Here is a 19,677-nt window from a genome sequence, read left to right as displayed (position 1 = left end):
CTGTGAAAACCCACTGTGGAACCGCATGGTCAGTCCTGGTGAGAACGCCAGAAGCACTCAGGCCCGCAGTTCAGAGGCGTCTCTCTTGAGTCTCCAAGGGATGAGGCGTCCCATGACTGATTCCTTGGCTGTGCCTGACACGAGGGTTTCTGCCCCTTGCAGCACCTCCCATGACAGCGGTGCCCTGACATCGACCGGCCAGAGGTATTTGTTGAAGTGGAGCGTCCCTCTCGGGCACGTGGAAGTGATAGAATACAGCGGCAGCGAGGGCACGGGGGAGAATGGCAGGGGTCCCGTGGTGCCCGCGCCCGAGAGCCTGGCAGTGGTGGCCGGCACCAAGCCAAGTGAGTGATGCATTTCGGACGCGCTTGCAGGTCTGGGGCCACCATAGCTCTGATGTAACCTGCTCGGTCCTGAGCCCCTCACCGTGTCAGGAGACCTGGTTAAGACGGTAAATCTGTCGGGTGACACGGTCCTAGAGCCTGTGCTTAACATTGGCTGGCGCACGTGGACACACGTGCCGGCCGGGAGGCTCCTCTCTGAGCCTGTCCCTGTCGGGGTCCGGGGGTGGGGCCCCTGCCCTTGGGATGCATTCCTTCTTCCTGGTTCGCGTCCTGTCCTGCACTTCCCGCCAGCAGCTGCGGCAGGGGCCCTGCTCTCTCCGGAGGGCGCGTTGAGTGGATGCAGAGAGGGTCCCAGAGAGCATGGGCCTGGGTGGTGGTCTCAGCCGCCCCTTCCCCTTCGGTCTCCACGGAGGTGGTGCCCGCCTGTGCCTTTCACAGAGAATCGGGGGAAGAGGGTCCCAGCACTTGCTCAACAGTCTTATAATATAGTTATTGTTACTAAACGGTCTGAAGATTCTAGATTTTGAACTTGGTGTCATAATCATTACTTTCTTCTTCTGTTTTCTTTTTGTTTTGCTTTGTTTTTATCCAAGTAAAGCCTGGCTAAATTTTACTCACTGGCCTCGGCCCCTGAATTGTGGAGCACTTAGAGTACAGTGAATGGGAACTTTCCATAAATTGTTTTATATATAAAATGAGCCTTTATATTTAAATTTATAATATTAAAAATAAGTGTGGGGGGCCTCCCTGGTGGCGCAAGTGGTTGAGAGTCCGCCTGCCGATGCAGGGGATACGGGTTCGTGCCCCGGTCTGGGAGGATCCCATATGCCACGGAGCGGCTGGGCCCGTGAGCCATGGCCGCTGAGCCTGCGCGTCCGGAGCCTGCGCGTCCGGAGCCTGTGCTCCGCAACGGGGGAGGCCACAACAGTGAGAGGCCCGCATACCGCAAAAAAAAAAAAAAAAAAAAAAAAAAGTGTGGGGCTTCCCTGGTGGCGCAGTGGTTGAGAGTCCGCCTGCGGATGCAGGGGACACAGGTTCGTGCCCCAGTGCGGGAAGATCCCACATGCCGCAGAGCGGCTGGGCCTGTGAGCCATGGCCGCTGAGCCTGTGCGTCCTCCGCAACGGGAGAGGCCACAACAGTGAGAGGCCCGCATACCGCAAAAAAAAAAAAAGAAAAGAAAAAAGTGCGTTCAATAACCTTTTAGACTGTGTTGTTTCTGACACGTGCAGAAGGAGGCTGCTTTTGAAAGGTGCAGCTTTTCTGAGCGAACTTGCACGTTCACTTGGGTTTACAGGAACAGGTCGCGGTGACTGTTGGGTCCCATCTGATGGGGCGTCTCTTTTATTGTTCGTGCTTCTTCTTCGCCTGATGTTAACAGTCTTGTGGTTTGGTGTCTGCTTGGGATGCTAGTTCCTTGAGCACATGCTCCTGAACTCCTGAATTGCTAATGAAAAAATCATGCTCCTGTTTAAATAACCGTTTTGAGTGCATACCGTCTCAACTAACCATCGAAATACCAAACTGTATCACAGATTTTTGTAAGGAGGGACCAGCCGAGGAGTGGTTTTGGGAGGGGGACAGAGTGGGAAAGGGCGGGAGGGAGAGGTGGTCTCCCAGTTGACTTGATTGATTAAAATTTTACTTAGTAAGAGCCACGTGAAGATTTTGTGTGTTAAATGTTCTTAAAAATCCGTTTAAATTACTTGGAAGTATAGCAAATCCTATTTATGTCTTGGTTTTGTGAACAAAAATAATGCCTTTGTGTGTATTACGATGGAAGCAATCCCAAGGTGGATCTGTGATCAAGATTGTCTCATTGTGTTCAGATCTCCAAGGATGCCTTCGATCCATGAAATAGATGCTGTGTTACAGGGAACACTGCGTTCTCACGTTCCACTTCTAATTTATGGTTCGTACTGAGCCAACTTAGAATAAGATTCAAGTCAGCAGTATTAAAAAGCAGAAAGCAGGATGACTTAATTTGTAAAACATTACACGCAAGAAAGAACCTGGACTAAGTTTACTGCTGCATTTGAGCCCTAGATGTCGTCACGAGCTCCTGTCAGCTATGGCAGATGCAGATACGTAGTCCGCATTGTCCATCAAAGAAAGTGTGTCACTCTGTAGAGTACATCTTTTTCTTCATTCTGAGTTGAGGGAGAACTTGGCTTCCAGGTTATCTAGCTGCTCACTCTGGCTTTACAACTGGTGATACTGCTAAGTCCTTAAAGGCCGGACCGAGACCCCTGAGTGGTCCCCAAATAGACCTTAAGACCTGAGAAGTTGCTGTAGAATCGGGGGCCCTTGATCCGTCTCCATCCGAGGATCCTCTTACTCTTACGGTTTCCATTACATGTGTGGTCGGACGCCAGGAGAACAAAGGCTAAGGTCAGAGAAGGAAAACAAAACAGTTGCTGGTAACACAGTAAAATATCTGTCTCTTGGAATAAAGGAGATCAGACTGAAGGTGATTGTTAATGTCTAGGCAATGCTGGCTTCTTGAGGAGAAAGAATTAAGGTGCCCATAGGTGCCTTAACAGGTCTGTATCATCAGCAGATTGTGACAGTGGGAGTTTGACTGGCTGGTGTCTTGGTGCAGGTATCCAGGTGGGGAGAGTCCCGGGGAGGACATGTTCTCGGTCCAGGTGTCCTGGGAAGGGCGCTTCGCAGAGCCACTGCCCAGCCTGGTGTTCACGTTGTCCGAAACTCTTAATAGTCCTAGTTACATGTTGCTTCTTTTAAACTTTTTATTTTATTTTGGAGTATAGTTGATGAACAATCTAATGTTGTGTTAGTTTCAGGTGTACAGCAAAGTGATAGTTATACATATACATATATCTGTTCTTTTCCCTGTAAGATTTAACCTTATAGGTTATTACAAAATATTGAGTAGAGTTCCCTGTGCTACACAGTAGGTCCTTGTTGGTTATTTGTTTTAAATACAGCCGTGTGTACATGTCAATCCCAGACTCCCTAACGATCCTTCCCCCCGATTCTTTCCCTCTGGTTGACCTAGAGATTGTCATACTGAGTGAAGTAAGTCAGAGAAAGGCAAATATCATATGATATCGCTTATATGCGGAATCCCCCCAAAAATGATACAGATGAACACAGTTCACCCATTTTAAGTGCAGGGTGTTACCAGTCGAGGTGCCAAGTGGACAGACAGTGTGGGGGGGTGGGGGCGGGGGACAGGATGCTCTGGGTACCAAGTCTGGCGATCAGGGGCGATGCTGGCAGACGCAGTCAGCGCCCTGGGCGCAGATGTTTGCCTGGGATCCTGGTTGAGTGCGTGCCTCTGTAGTTTCCTCATCCTTAAAGTGGGTTTAATTTTTAGCTCTGAGCTGTGAAAGGGGAGTGTGGAGTAGATGGTTTTCAAAATGCCTTCTAGATTAAAAAAAAATGGTTTTTAACAAACTAAAGTTTGCTAATTCTGTATGTGCTGGAAGATGGGACTCAAGCCCCGTCAGCTAAGTTAGAAGTCCTGTTCCCCGTTGATATTCATGTGACTGTTCTGCTGTTTGAACGACTCTGTTCTGAAGCTCAGTGCTGCAAGATTGGGTCTGTTACTCAGCGGTGGAGACAGCGTGGCCCCTGCTGCGTGCCTTTGCTTTGCACCCTCCGTGTCCTTGAGTTGTGACACGTGATGGCCTTAAACGTTTACCTCTAGTGCAGGGCCCTGCAAGCTGGGCTCCCTGGGTTGGTTTAAGCTTCCAACCCCGGGAACTGACTTTGCAAAATTCTGTGCTAATAGCATCTTATTTTCACCCTGCTCCACGCTTTCTCAGGAGGTGGGTTTATTAGAAAATAAATTTCCCTTCTGCCAGAAATAAGGTGACGCTGTAGAGTGTTTTCTTCATTTCATTCCCACAAGTGGGCCCTAAAGCGCCCCCAGTTTGCAAGGAATTGTGCCAGTTGGGCGCCGTGGAGGGTGTGAGGGGCCGTGGCCACAGTACCAGCTCCGCAGGGGCCTTGGGGGGATGAGCTGCCGGACCCTCAGAGAGTCACGTACATAAGAAGGAGAAACCTTCACCACCCAGCAGCAAACGCTTCCCAAGGAGAGGTTCCTGAGACATTTCAGCAGGTGAGAAGCAGCTAGATCTGGTTTCAAGGGAAGCACTTTTTCATGTGCAAGTACTGACACGTGCCGTCTTGTAAAAATCGTGCCCACGGCTCTCCACTTCTTACTTAATCCTTAAAACGGGCAGTAAAAGCCAGACGCGTAGCTGGGCCTCTTTGTCGCAGAGTGAGACACACTGCAGGGGCACAGGACCGGCCTGGGCTCTGGGGCGCTGAGCGGCTGGACCAGCGTCCAGCTGTGGAGCTTTCCTGTCGTGGGGCAGGGATGCAGGCCAGGGAGAACCATGGTGGACATGGCGCTGACGTGTGTGTCGGCGGTGGTCTGCCCTGTGCCCCCCGCCCCCCGCCGGCAGCCTGCAGGGGGACAGATGGCAGTTCCAGGGAGCCAGGCGCCCCTGTTTGGAAATGGGGCCCTTGTTTGCCATCAGGAACTTCGCAGAGAGAATGGGAGGCCAGCCTGACAGCCTGCCTGGACCAGTGCCACCTCCCATCCTGAAGCATTTACCGCGTGCCCTCTGTAGGCTGAAATCTAACACAGGTGCCCGGATCCCTGCCATCTGGCTGTGAAGGGGGAAGCCGGGGCAGTGGGTACAGCAGCTCAGGAACGAGGGAGGGGGCTACTGCCATGATTAAAAGTAAGCTGGAAGAGGGACTTTCCTGGTGGTCCAGTGGTTGAGACTTTGCCTTCCAATGCTGGGGGAACGGGTTCGATCCCCCGTCCGGGAGCTAAGATCCCACATGCCTCCTCGGCCAAAAAACCAAAACGTAAAACAGAAGCAACATTGTAACAAATTCAATAAAGACTTTAAAAGTGGTCCACATCCAAAAAAAAAAAATCTTAAAAAAAAAAAAAAAAGCTGGAAGAGACCTAAGCATCCTTACACTCCAGGGAGCAGCATCCCTGCAGGGGATGAGGAGGACTGAGCCCCTCTGGGGACGGAGGGAGGGTCTCCACAGTCAAGTGCAGAGGCCGGGGTGGGAGAAGGGCAGATAAAACCGAAAACTGGAGAAGTGAACCCAGCTGAAGACAAAGTGCGAAGAATAAACAAGAAGCAAGTGCTCAGGGGCAGGGAGGAGGTGCTCTTCATGATACAAACAGGAGTGACACCTGCGTGGGGTCGGCTTTAACCTTTCACGTGAGGCCAGCTCTGCTGCTTCTCAGAGGCAGACTGGGGGGCCCTGGACCCAGGGTCCAGGCCCAGAGCTGATGCTCGCTCTGCAGGGCGTCAAGCTTTCTTTCAGCTGCAGATGCGACTTTGGGTCGACTCCGTTCTGGAAGGAAAAGGAGGGAAAGTTCCCTGTTAGACCCGGGCTCCTTTGTAGGCACCAGCCTCGCCATCAGAGGAAGCAGAGAAGTGTGTTCCCCAGGCGGAAGCAGCTGCCCGAGAGGGACAGGGTGCTCGGCGGGGGCTGGTCTGCCGGGCAGAGGCCACCGCGCGGTCCAGGCGGGAGGGTGGGAGAGAGGCTCCCACAGACGTGTGCGTATCCAGTCGCCAGACTGTGCCCTGAAGGTGTGTTAACTTTTAACAATCCGTTCTTCCTCGGTAAAAAGTCCTTGATTTGTAAGATATCAAACTTTTCTGAATGAAAGGAAAGTTCTGGAAAGGAGAGCTTGTCCCGAGGCCTGCTGACTGCTGGGTGGGGCAGGTCTGCGTCTCTCGTTCAGTGGGGTGTTTACTCAGCCCCCGCCCTGCGTCCCCCTCGCCCCCCTAGGACCGCCCACTGTCTCTGGGCTGGATTCCGCCTGCAGTGCCTCCGTACCCCGCTGACTCCTCCTCGCCACGCCTCCTGCCTGGAGACCCCCGGCCCCGGACTCTCCCACCACCCAGGTGGCTGGTGTGACTCAGGGGCCTCGGCCTCAGAGCTGTAGCCGGTCCACACCCGCCAGGGCCTGAGTCCGCACCACGGGGAGTCTCTGGACAGTGTTGCTGTTTCCTTGGCCACATGGACTCCACTTAGCTTTCAAACCCTGAATTTTCAAGCCAAAGTGCAGGGGTTTCCATGGAGACGGGCGCAGTGAGAAGCCGTCTGCTCCCAGAAACCCAGGGTGCTGGGCATTGTGACCAGATGGTGGGAAATCCACCCAACAAAAATCTTGATTTGCAGATCTGTTGTTTCTATGAATTTAGCCAGAAAAAGAGATTCTTTCCTCAACTGCAAGTAGCGTTTGGGAAAAGAGCGACAGCTCTTTGTTCCGTTTTGTGTGACTTGAGTGGATGCTTTGGTGTTTCGTGCACGTCCTCTGGGTTCATTAGCATCTTACTTGCTGTCTGTGTGTTTGTGTCCCCAGCGTGCCCTTCCATAAAGCATCTCTTACACTCACCACATGTGTGCACTTTGAGATGTTTTCACGTCGCGTAAAGGCGGAGAAACTCTAGTCCCGATAAGGGAGGTTCTCTAACCCGCCAGGAAAAGGCCTCTTCTTCCTCTGGGGATGGGGTGACTCAGGCAGCGCTAGTTTTACCCTTGATGAGATAGGATGGGGCTGGTGGGGCCTCGTGAACGCAGCTTTAAGGAGGAGCCAGGCCCGGTCCTGTGACCTCCCGTTTCCTGTCCTTCCCCGTCTCCAGAGCCTGTCCCGGGCGCCTGCCGACCTCTCTGCTCCGACACGTGACTCTAGACCACCCTGGACGCTGGGCCTCGTCCTCCCCGGCTCCCACCCTGCCCTCCCTCTGCTTGGACAGGCTGGGCCGAGCAGTGGATGGCATCAGTCCAGTGTGTCGGGTCGGCAGGAGGCTCCTGCTGACCCAGGAGTCCGAGTGCGGCTGCCCTGGGGCTGCCCGGGCCCTTCTTGTTGTCACACCGAGGACCATCCGCCCACCTCCGGGGCGTCCCTGTGTTCAGAAGCTGCGCAGAGGAATCCGCGCTTTCCTTCCTTCCTTCCTTTTCTTTCTTGTTCTGCCGTCTCTGTGTGAACCTTGCACTTTACCTACTCTCTGATAAAGAGTAAAGAGGCTTTCCAGGTACCTATTCATTTACGATCCTCTTGGTTACAGACACAGAAGGCAGAGTTCTAAATCAGCTCCAAATCTCTGCACTGTCCCCCTGGGATGGCTGCTCACACAGGGCTTCCAGATGACTCCACCGGTCAGGCAGGAGTTACACTGAGGTGCGTAGAAAGTCACCATCCAGGGCTTCCCTGGTGGCGCAGTGGTTGCGAATCCGCCTGCTGATGCAGGGGATACGGGTTCGTGCCCCAGTCCGGGAAGATCCCACGTGCTGCGGAGCGGCTGGACCCGTGAGCCATGGACTCTGACCTGCGCGTCCGGAGCCTGTGCTCCGCAACGGCAGAGGCCACGACAGTGAGAGGCCCGTGTACCGCAAAAAATAAAAATAAAAAAAGAAAGTCACCATCCTTACCATCCACCCACTTCACCCCCAAAACCCTCCAGTAGCTTCAGAGCTCTTTGTGTGCTAACCGCTTGCTTAATGTCCCCCCAGACTTAGATCATTTGGCTAAATGATCAGCCCGAGTCAGCGGTGGGTGCTGTTCTCGCGGGCGCTGGGAGCCTGTGCACCCATCCAGCTCATTGCAGGCCTCCTCTCCATCGTTTTAAAAAAGCGTTTAAAGAAGGCTCACTGGGGCGCTCACGTTGGCGTTGGGAAGAGCGCGGTTGTTGAAACTTTGGTTGCGATTAAAGGTCATTTCTAGAGACCAGGGACCTTTTACTAATAGTGATTACATCAACAGTGCTTTAAAAATACAAATTGTGACTCATCCGATGGACTAATTCACCAGCGTCCTTCAAAAATGTCAAGGTCATGAGGGAGAGATGGCCTGTGGCACTGACCTAGCAGATTGGAGGAGACTTAAGGAGGTGTGACAACTTCATGCGTCGTGGGACCCGCCTTTGGGTCCCTGGGAAACTGACCTCCGTGGGGAAGCTAGTGAGGTCTGAGTAGAGCCCACGCTGGTTGGTGGTGCTGCAGCAATGTGAATTCTGCTTTGGACGATGCTTCTGTGGTTCTATGAGCTTAACATCCAAGACCTGGTGCAGGGAACTCTGTGCTGTTGCAGCTTTTCTGTAAAGTGTAAAATTATGTCAAAATGAAAGGTCGAAAAGGGAAAAGCATCTACTTACTTGAAAACGTTCACTTTTAGAAAAATCTGGATGAACTAGACTCCGTTCTTGTGTCTCCTTCCTCAAGCCCCGGCCTGAACACGCTTGAGATTTGTGCTCTTTTCGTTGTCTTGTTTTGCAGACAGAGTTTACATGGGGCCGGGGCAGCTGTATCAAGACTTACAAAACTTGCTGCATGACTTAAATGTCATCGGTCAAATCTCTCAACTGGTTGGAAACCTCAAAGGAAACTATCAGGTAACAGTCGAAGCCACTTGGCTTAAAATTCTCTTTTAATTTCTAAGTCGTTGTCAGCATGTGATCCCACTTCCCAGTTCTGCCAAAAGCGAGAACTGATGTTACTTTAAGAATCGATCTGATGGTGTATTTTCTCCTATTTCGGAGAAGGTGAAGCGCTTTTGGTGTAACTTTTGTTCATCCGGAGGCTGACTTGAGTGTCAGTTCCCTTAGGAATGTCCCTGCACCACGTGACCTGCCTCCCAAGGGTGCTTTTTTCCTGATCAGATGAGTGTTACTGGTCTCCCTGGGTTTTTCATGTCTCAGCATCACTTTTTTTCTCTCCCTCGGGATGGTCCTGTCTTATTAACATCTTTACGTGTGCTTGTGTATTTCCTTCCTAGAACTTGAACCAGTCGGTAGCCCACGACTGGACCTCGGGTTTACAGAGACTTATTTTGAAGAAGGAAGAGGAGATCAGAGCGGCCGACTGCTGTCGGATCCAGTTACAGCTCCCGGGGAAGCAGGACAAGTCAGTAAATGTCGGAAGGGAGCCTCCGGGCCAGCGCTAAGAACAGGGCCCTTTGTCATGACGTGCATGTCTTCGCGGTTTGGGGATTGTATCTGAGGGGCAGGCCCCGTGACTGGGTTTCACACGATGGAGCCCATTGCGTGGAGTGCATTGTCTTTTCTTCTCCCCGGCAGGTCCGGCCGGCCGACTTTCTTCACTGCCGTGTTCAATACCTTCACCGCTGCCATCAAGGAGTCCTGGATCAACAACCTGCAGATGGCCAAGCTCGCCCTAGGTAAGAGCCAGCTGATCTCAGCTAAATGAGGCATGTTCAGACAAGACACAGTGTCCGTTCCTATTCTGTGATGAAATGCACGCCCAAGAGGATACGGTCATGGCTGAGCAGTAAACTTCACAACAGGTTCATCCATTCACCTGAAAGAATGTTTCCACGTGGGAAAAATCAACCCTAGTGCGGTGATTTTTAAGACGTTTGTGTTATAATTTAAGGGTTGTAGGGAAAAAAACTCACTTTTATTATAACAAAACATTAAGATTAGTTGAGCTGGTTCAACCCAAGTGAAAGTCCTTTGAGTCTGTGGCCTGTGAGGCAGGACCCAGCCCTGGGTCTGGCCCACGGGATGAGAAAGTGATGGTTCATCTCAGCCTGTTCCCTCACCCCTCACCTGTGAAATAAACCTCAAAGGAAACTATCAGGTGACACAGGAGTGGACCGAATTGTCCCAGAAGACCCTCTAAGCACGAAAAATAAGTCCTGTGGTCCTATCAGAGATGGGAGTGACTCTGATTATTTTCTTGTCCCTACGTCCCTTTAGCCTTGCCTTCTTTTGATCCGTGTATCAAACATTTACATAGATGGGTGGGTGGGATAAGATACATGGATGTTATTTACACACACACAGTTCTGTTACTCAGAACACGGGGATGTCCTGCATCCATGTGTGTGTAAAACTCTCATTCAGGTGCAAAACAATCCGAAATGTTAACCGAAAATAAAATACGGAAGAGAAATAGGCCTTGTGATCTGAGGCTGGTGGCAGGAGGGCCATCCGGATGGCCTGTGATCCTCGGCACAGGGCTCCCTCCCTCCCTGAATGACTCAGTGGTGTATCAGGCCAGGTTCAGGGTGACCCCGTGAACAGGGACACGGATAGGCTCTGAGGATAAGCTCCCGTTTATCTTCAGATGCGTCACGTTTTCAAAGCTGAGACGGACGACTTGCTTTGTAGTAAAACATTTCTTCACTTCATCGTACTTTTTTAGCCCATGGTTTTGTGCCATGTTAGAGAACTTCTCACTGTCCCTGGTGTTTGAATCTAAACATCTCAGTTAGTTTGAAAAAGGGACAGAGGAAAACAGACCAGACCCGGGTGGTTTGCGCTTTGATGGTTCGTGGTGCCCCCGCCCCCAGCCGATGGCTGGTCCGCAAGGCGGGAATGGGGCGGTGGGCGTCCATTAGACTCGGGCCAGAGCGCTTACCTCATAAAGCCGCAAGTCTGCAGCCTCCCCCGTGAGAAGAGGCTGCGCTGTTTTCCAGAAGGAAAACCCTCAGTTCTCCAGTCTTACCCAAAGGAGGGGCCAGACTCTCCCCCTGCCCCCGGGCCTGTGCTCGTCGCCCACCTCTGTTCCCTTCCCCCGCGCGGGCACAGAGGAAGAGAACCATCTGGGCTGGTTCTACGTGGAGGACGACGGGAATCAGATCAAGAAAGAGAGGCACCCCCTCCTCGTGGGACACATGCCCGTGACCGTGGCCAAGCAGCAGGAGTTCAAGGTGACGGGCGGAGGGCTGTTACCAGGAAGGGGTGCCGGGGCAGCCTTGGGCGTGGCCCCTCCAGGGCCCGTTTGTGCAGAAGTCATTTAGGAGGGTGGTGGTTTGAAGCCAGAGGCTGCTCTTCGGAGCCGGTGCTGGGCCTTCCTCCGAGGCCCTGCGATCAGGCCCCACGGCTCAGGTCCGGCAGCTCCGTGCCCCTCGCTGGGCAGCTCGGCTCCCACGTGGTCATAATTGGAGACCTTCCGGTGGCCTGAAGCATGTTGCCCACTCTTGGCTGAAGCAGGCCCCGTCTGCGGGTGGCGTTTTGTCAGTGTCCCTGTGCAGTGGACTCAAGCACTGCGGCCAGTGTCCACACAGACTGCAGAGACGTGTGGGTGTGTCTTTCTCTAAGAAACACATTTTTCTTTCTCACTTTGGTCTCTGGCTGACACTCAGTCCTGGAACCTGGGCTTCCCTGGAGCTCCCTCAGCTGATGGGGACCATTCCCGCTGGCAGAGCCTGCTCCCCGGGAGAGGCAAGGGCCCTGTCGGTGTGGCCTTAACCCAGAGCTGCAGCTACCCGGAGCACACTTAGGTGTTGCTTCTAAAAAGCAAATTTCTGAGACTCATACATCGATCTTTCCCTCTCTTAGCCTTTGGAGTTGCTGTGGTTTATGTCAGGACGCTGTCATCGTGTAAGACGTGCCTTCTGCCTCCTTAGAGGCCCATTTTAAATTCAGGCCTTTGGTTGTTTTCTCCCCTTTAGATCGAATGCGCCGTTTATAATCCTGAGCCTTACCTAAATAATGAGAATCAGCCAGACTCGTTTTCCACGGCTCATGGTTTCCTGTGGGTAAGATGCTTTTGTCTGCTTTTTGTTTGTTTGTTTTTGTGGTACGCGGGCCTCTCACTGTTGTGGCCTCTCCCGTTGCGGAGCACAGGCTCCGGACGCGCAGGCTCAGCGGCCATGGCTCACGGGCCCAGCCGCTCCGCAGCATGTGGGATCTTCCTGGACCGGGGCATGAACCCCTGTCCCCTGCATCGGCAGGTGGACTCTCAACCACTGCGCCACCAGGGAAGCCCCTTTTGGTTGTTTTCAATGCAAGTTCACGAAGAATCCATATCCACAGCTAATGAGATGAGAAGTGACAGATTTGAGTGGTCCGATAGCTCATTGTTAGTGGCTGGTGTGTCTCAAATTGTGTTTATAAACATGGGGGTCACAAACAGGAAAGGGGGCTGATCACTTTTGGAAAAGGTGTCGAATTCTAAGGCATTAAAACATTTCTCTCTTTTCTTTTTCCTGTAAAACGTAACCAGATTAAATTCAGTCCAATGTCCATTAACTAATAGAATCACTGAAATATTTTTTTCAATTTGAGCGGTTAAACAGCATGGAGTTTTTTCTCTTCCAAGACCGTGCTGGCTGTTTACTCTGGGAACTTAACAGTTAAAATTAGTTTCTTCCAAATGAAGCGCTGCTTTTGAACGGTCCTGCGTTTGCAGTAGACATTGCTGGCTCGTGCAAACCAGAGGCATTGCGCGTGTGGTGCGTTTTCAGGTCTCCTGGTGCCCCCCTCGCGGGGAGCTGCCAGACCTCCTCCACGATGGGCCCTCTGTCCTTTTTCCAGCCCCACCTGGCTCTCTCCCGGGTGTCCTGACCCCACGTAACTCCCCACACACCCCGCCCCGTCTCACAGCCAGAGCGCTGGCCTGCTTGGAGTCCCTGGTTGAGTTTTGGAAAGAAAACAGCCTGATGAGCTGATAACTCTCTGCACTCAGCCCAGAACGAAGGGATGGGCTGAATTCCCTCAGGGTTTTTGAATTTTAGAGGAGGTTTTTTCCATCTCAGGACCTGCACCTGGTCAGACCCCCGCTTCCTGTTGGCCCGGGTGGGCTTGGCAGTTTGACATTGTCCCGGGAAAGGCGGGATGCTTATTGATCAGAAGGGGAAAATCCGTTAGAATAAGGAGAGGGTCACGACATCCTCAATATTGATGGAAAAGGAGAGGAATTTGTGAAGAGTGCACACCACCCGGAACCAGGCGAGCGTTCTCATGTAGAGCTCTTCCTGGTAACAGGATCCGGCTCCTTCCCACTGAAAAGACAATCAAATTTAGGTTTAAGTTGGGAAACAAACCTTGCTGAGTGTTCCTAAGTGATCCAGCAAACAGGGGGCTCATACATATCAAGGCAGCGGTAGTACAAGTTCTAGAAAAACAACAACACTCCCTGACGTGTTAAATGCTGGGGACCAACTTTGAGATCTATTCTCACCCCCTTTTGTCTCTTTTTAAGTCCTTGTTTTTTCAGGCAAGGCCTGGTTTAAAATTGATACCAGCCTGCTTTTTCAGACTTTGAATTGTGAACCGATAGGCCTTTACCATCCTGTGGTGCTAGGTTTGTGGTTTTTAAAGGATATAAATGTGACTTTTACCAAAACAAAACTGTGTTCTTGTTATTAAAATTAAAAAGATGACCTAATCAAACATGTTGCAGAGGGAGCGGGGCTCTGTGAGCAGACTTTTTAAAGGTTATTTGGTCGTCGTCGGCCAGCTGGTTCCCACGTGGGAGCCGGATCTTGCCGTGGCCGTGGGGTGTCGGCCGTGCACGTGCTGTGGCGCCCCTTCTAGCCCACTTCTTCCCTCCTGAACCCCCCAGATCGGAAGCTGCACCAGTCAGATGGGTCAGATAGCCATCGTCTCCTTTCAAAACTCCTGCCCCAAGGTCATCGAGTGCTTCAACGTGGAGTCCCGCGTCCTGTGCATGGTGTACGTGCCCGCAGAGCACAGGCCCCGGGAGCCCGAGAGCATGGGGGGCCGAGTGCTGGACGTCCCCACCGTCTGCCTGGGGACGGAGGAGGGGAGGTGAGCGTCGCACATGGGCCCCTGGGCTTTACCAGCCGCGAGGCGGCGGAGTCCGCCGGCCCCTCCCTGACCCCCCTCTGTTGGGACGTGGGTGGAGACTGTTGGGTCCAGGACTTTGAAGGAGCCAGTGAGTGAGGAAGTCACCCTAGGAAACCCCGGGGGCAGCAACTCCTTGCGGGGCAAGTTATAGTTCTTCCTGCCCTTTGCCGTGGACACGCTTCATTCTTGTTCATGCTTTAAAGTGCACGTCACTCTTACACTTTGGAATGAAACAGAGCCTGGTTCTGTGTTATTCTCACACGGAACGTGGTCAGAGTGTAAAGGAGAGTTACGATGATTTTCCTGATGTGAAGTTCCTAGATCTATAGGAAGAACTAAGGTGTTTGTTTGTTTAATAACGCAGAACTTCTCTTTTAAAAGAAAAAAGAGAGATCAAAGTGGTAGCAGCGTTTACAATATGGCCAAGTGGGATGTTTCTGGAAGGAGTGGCAGGATGCGGGGGACGGACAGGAGGGTTGGACGTGGCTCTCCTGCTCGGCAGGCTTGCGCTTTTCCTTGTGAGCAAATGTACCCATGAGCTGACATTCTCTTCCAGCATTTCCATTTATAAGAGCAGCCAAGGCTCCAAGAAGGTGCGGCTCCAGCACTTCTTCACTCCCGAGAAATCCACAGTCATGAGCTTGGCCTGCACGCCCCACAGCCTGTATGCCGGTCTGGTCAACGGGGCCGTGGCTGTCTACGCCAGAGCGGACGGTGAGCGTGACGCAGGCGCATCTGCAGGGTGGCAGGGGTCACCGCCGCGCCTGGGGTGGGCTGAGGGACTTTCACGCAGAACGCGAGGCTCGTCAGCTTTTATCACCCCTGGTCCTGAGGTACCTGTGCCTCGCTCGGTCCTTAAAGGAGGGTGTGAGATAGAGAGCCACCCGCCAAGAGCAGCGGACGTCTTGCAAAGTCAGCCCTCCCGCTGGCTTCTCTGTGTTCCCCAGGGTGATGAGTTCAGTGCAGGCCTTCATCCTGCCCTTGCTCAAGGCCCTCGGGGCTTCTCTTTTGGGATGGAGTGAGGTGCATGCCCCTTTGGTGTGGTGTGGCTGTCACCAGCCTGGTGCCTGGGACACCCCCCCCCCCAGGCTGGGGGCCCAGTGTCATCATCACCACAGGGAGAATCTGATTATCAGCTTGGTTCAGGAGACCCTGGGCTGATCCCCTGTGGCCACAGATTCGAGAGAATCCTACTTCTTACACCCTGAGGGGTTGTACCATAAACAGACCATAAAACTAGGGCTTAGGCCAGCTTGGTGGGGAGACTGGGGGGTTCAGGAGCCCTGGGAGGAGCGCCTGCAGGCATTGGGGTCCAGGCTCTTTGGAGGACGGCAGTCAAGCGAGCCCTGGAGGATGAGCGTCCATCCCGGGGGTCCTGAGGCTGGAGCTGCTGCAGGTCCCTGGGACGAGAGGGGCTGGACGGGCAGAAGCAGTTCCTTCTAAAGGTGGATTCGGGGGGCGGGTGGTGGGTGTCGGGATCAGGGGCACCTCGGGGCATGATGACTCTGCCGAGGACGCGTTGCTTCTCTCCTGCTGGATGTGATTTGTGTTTAAATACACATTTATTTAGAATCGTGTGAGTGTTTATCGTGGGATTCTCTGTTTCTCTTCTCTGCGACCTTTGTCCGGCTTTGGTAGCACGGCTTTGCTCATTCAAGTTGTTTTTCCCACTGCTCCGGTAGAGGTTAAATTTCATGGGAATTATTAACTAGTTGAAATTTTGAAATTACTGTAATATGTCTGGTTCAGCAAGCCTCCCAACTTGATTTGGAGTGTCTGTGTCCATTTCTTCCAGTGTTATGAATTTATTTAGGCTTTATTTTGATTTATTTAATTGGGGAGGGGGGTATTTGAACGTTTTTTCCCAGCTTTATTGAGCTATAACTGACATATACCATTGTGTAGGTTTAAGGTGTACAGTGTCTTGATTTGACACATACTGCAAAATGATCACCGCCGTCTGGCAGCTCACACCTCCATCAGATCACATACTTACTGTTGCTTTTTTGTGGTGAGAACATTTAAGATCTAGTCTCTTAACAACTTTTAAGTGTATCATACAGTGTCATTAACTGTAATCATATGCTGTGCACCAGATCCTCAGAGCTGATTCATCTCATGACTGAAGTTTGAACCCTTTGCCAACATCTCCCATTTTCCCACCCACAGCCCCTGTCAACCACCCTTCTACTCTCTGTTTCTATGAGTTTGGCTTTCTTAGATCCCACATGAAGTGAGATCATACGGTATTTGTCTTTCTCTGTCTGACTCATTTCAGTTAGCATAATGCCCTCAAGTTCCATCATGTTGTCACGAATGGCAAGATTTCTTTCTTTTTTATGGCTGAATAATATTCCATTGTATATAGGTACCACATCTTCTTTATCCATTCCTCTGTTAATAGACACTTAGGTTGCTTGCAGGTCTTGGCTGCTGTAAATAGTGCTGCATTAAACATTGGGGTGCAAGTGTCATTTCAAATTAGTGTTTTCGTTTTGTTCGGTTATATACCAAGGACTAGGATTGCTGGATCATACGGCAGTTCTATTTTTAGTTTTTTGAGGAACCTCTATACTGTTTTCCACAGTGGCTGCACCAATTTATTACATTCCCACCAAGAGTGCACAAGGGTTGACATTTCTCCACATCCTCACCAATACTTGTATTTTCTTGTGTTTTTATTTATTTATTTTTTTTTCTTTTTGCGGTATGTGGGCCTCTCACTGTTGTGGCCTCTCCCGTTGCGGAGCACAGGCTCCGGATGCGCAGGCCCAGCAGCCATGGCTCACGGGCCCAGCCGCTCCGCGGCATATGGGATCCTCCCAGACCGGGGCACGAACCCGTATCCCCTGCATCGGCAGGCGGACTCTTAACCACTGCGCCACCAGGGAGGCCCTCTTGTGTTTTTGATGATGGCCATTCTGACAGGTGCGAGGTGATATCTCATTGTGGTTTTGATTTGCATTTCCCTGATGATGAGTGACGTTGAGCACCTTTCCATGTACCTGTTGGCCATCTGTATTTCCTCTTTGGAGAAATGTCTGTTTGAGAAACTGGATTTGAATGAAATTGAAAGAAATATCTTCTTTTAAGATGGATCCTGGAATTCCGAACCTCAAACAGTGATAAAATTAGGCGTCCTCCCAGTTCGAAGTCTGCTAATGATGGAAGACACACTGTGGGCGGCGTCTGGAGGTCAAGTGTCTGTAATCAGCGTGGAGACTCATGCCGTGGAGGTAAGTCATCTTACGTGGTTACACAGTGCGGGAAGACGCACTTCAGAACCAGTCCGACTAACTTCCCAGGCTGATGTCGAGGATCGCCTCTCGCGGGTAGAGAGCTCAGGCAGTGTCCTGCCTGCGGCTCTGTGCTGAAAGAAAACCCCTCCTAGTGTGGCTTAGAAGGAAGGATTAACTCAAAAGTCCCACAGCCCTTGTCTAGCCACATCCACGGACTGATTGTCCATTATTTACCTGCTGTTAATACAAACGTTACTTTAAAAGGTGTGTTCAGTACGAACTAGTAAGTCTTCAGGGACATGTGGAAAATTAGTGTTTGATTGAAGAGGCGTTTCAAGTCAGTGTGATAAATGGATTATTCAGTAGAGATCATAGTCATTGGAAGAAACCAGAACTGCATCTCAAGCCCCAGCTCTTCACCGTCGTAGGCATTCCGGAGTGAGGGGTGTTAGAATACAAACAAAGCCACAGACTTACAAGGTACGAACAGTAGGATGGTACCGTTACTTTGCAGCAGAGGGAACTTTCCAGATACGTCATATACCTAGAAGTTGCCATGGTAAAGAATATGATAAATTTGGTAAAGTTTTAGAACCTTTTTTTTTTTTTTAACATCTACTATGTGTTGTTTGTATTGAAACTCTCGTAAATGAAAATTGATAAAATATTTGCTGCATCTGCCACCAAGTGTTCTCATATAAAGAGAATTTTTGCTAAATTAAAAAGCAGAGGGCTTCCCCGGTGGCGCAGTGGTTGAGAGTCCGCCTGCCGATGCAGGGGACACGGGTTCGTGCCCCGGTCCGGGAAGATCCCACATGCCGCGGAGCGGCTGGGCCCGTGAGCCATGGCCGCTGAGCCTGCGCGTCCGGAGCCTGTGCTCTGCAACGGGAGAGGCCACAACAGTGAGAGGCCCGCGTACTGCAAAAAAAAAAAAAAGAAGAAGAAGAAACCAAGCTAATAGAAAACGTTCAAAGGACCTGAAAAGGCAGCTCACAGAAGAAGAACTACAAGTAGGCGACGTACTCACAACACACACACACAGTGTACTCACACGTGGGTGTACGTAAACATGTAGCCATACGTGTATGTGTGTATGTACATATATACACGTGGAGAAGATGAATTTCACTTCTCATTGGACCTCTTGAATGTTTTAGCCACATTACTAAAACATGCGATACACGTGTAATATGTTTAGCCATATTAGGCCTTCTATTGTTAAAGACGAGACAGACCTACTTATTTCCTACCTGTTCATCAGGTAGGAAATCGCTCCGCTCTGCCCTAAGGAAACTCCTATAACACGGGTGCTTTTGCAGCCAGTGAACTACAAGTGAAAATCTCGCGACCCTCACAAGGAAGGTAGTGGGAAGAGAAGTGTGTTCAGGTGAGGGTTGCAGGGGGTGGGCCCATCTCTCTGTGGATCCGGGGCCTCTTCAGATGCTGCCCCGAATCCCTGTGGGCGGCTTGGGGAGCAGGTCCACGCCCAGGAGCCGAGGTGCTGCGGCCAGGAGCTCGGTCCTGCGTGGACTCCAGGCTGGCGCTCTTGCTGTCAGACCGCAAACTGTTCTTCCATCTGTGTTGTTTCCGACGTGACCTCCCCAGGGGCCCGCAGGACGGAGCCTCCTCAAGTGACGGGGTCAGCCAGTCAGCCGGCCAGCCGTAGAGGAGATGGGGCTGATGTCCAGAATAGGAGGCAGGAGACAAACCTGTGAAATTGCTTTTCCTCGTTTTGTTTTGTTTTGTTTTGTTTTTTTCCCCACCGCACCGCGTGGCTTGTGGGATCTTAGTTCCCTGACCAGGGATTGAACCCAGGGCCTTGGCAGTGAGAGTGCAGAGTCCTAACCACTGGACCGCCAGGGAAGTCCCTGCCCAGTATTTTTATGGTAACTTCTTGTTTCTACTTCTCTCCACCTGCTCCTTTTTACTTCACATGCCTCAGAGTAATAAGAAGCCCTCAGTGGGGTGTGGAGGGGTCATTAACCACGGCCCCTGTGCAGGGGACTTTATAGATGCTGTAACCACTGCTGGGTTGTGTTCCACTGCCTTGTACACCTACAGTGTCGCACCTTATCGGTGACGTAGTGAGGGTCAGAGTCCAGATCCTAACTCAACCCTGCACTGCACGGTGGTCGCAGGTGAGCCGCTTACCTAGGCCTCAGGCTCTGATCCATAAGCTGGCGATCAACCAACTTCCTCATGAAAATGAGAGGTAATATTGCTATAGCAAAGAGTGCCCCAGTAGTGGTTGCTATTTATGACTAGAATCAATTATCATTAGAGTAAATATACAAGAGCCAGAAATAGCATTCTGTTAGTCTGTATTTGTTTCTTTTCACAGAGAAGGAATAATAACGTAACAATCTTTCTTTAGAACATCTCTCCAAAACCAATACGTTAATTTTGCCATAAATTCGTACCGAAAGCCGGAATGATGGTTTCTGTAGCTGCCACCAAGGCGATTCCAGACTAACATTACGTTATGACCTTAAAGGGTTATTTCCACGTGCTCCCCAGGATGTATATGC

General features: G+C 51.4%; 1 protein-coding gene across 3 annotated transcripts in view; it reads left to right on the top strand.

Annotated features, from left to right (window-relative positions):
• The window catches only part of ARHGEF10 (Rho guanine nucleotide exchange factor 10), an 88,599-nt gene that overhangs the window by 52,394 nt on the left and 16,528 nt on the right, over positions 1-19,677 (top strand). For all 3 annotated transcript variants that reach the window (XM_060085739.1, XM_060085740.1, XM_060085738.1), the window contains 9 exons: positions 163-344; positions 8,629-8,744; positions 9,128-9,255; positions 9,429-9,529; positions 10,905-11,026; positions 11,771-11,857; positions 13,666-13,871; positions 14,467-14,624; positions 17,004-17,146. In XM_060085739.1, coding sequence (XP_059941722.1) covers positions 163-344; positions 8,629-8,744; positions 9,128-9,255; positions 9,429-9,529; positions 10,905-11,026; positions 11,771-11,857; positions 13,666-13,871; positions 14,467-14,624; positions 17,004-17,146 — 1,243 coding nt within the window. The remainder of the gene's footprint in view (positions 1-162; positions 345-8,628; positions 8,745-9,127; positions 9,256-9,428; positions 9,530-10,904; positions 11,027-11,770; positions 11,858-13,665; positions 13,872-14,466; positions 14,625-17,003; positions 17,147-19,677) is intronic.

This window comes from Mesoplodon densirostris, chromosome 20, assembly GCF_025265405.1.
Source record: "Mesoplodon densirostris isolate mMesDen1 chromosome 20, mMesDen1 primary haplotype, whole genome shotgun sequence".
Classification (NCBI taxonomy): Eukaryota; Metazoa; Chordata; class Mammalia; order Artiodactyla; family Ziphiidae; genus Mesoplodon; species Mesoplodon densirostris.
The sequence above is the reverse complement of the archived record's forward strand: the minus strand, read 5'-3'. Positions and strand labels throughout refer to the sequence as shown.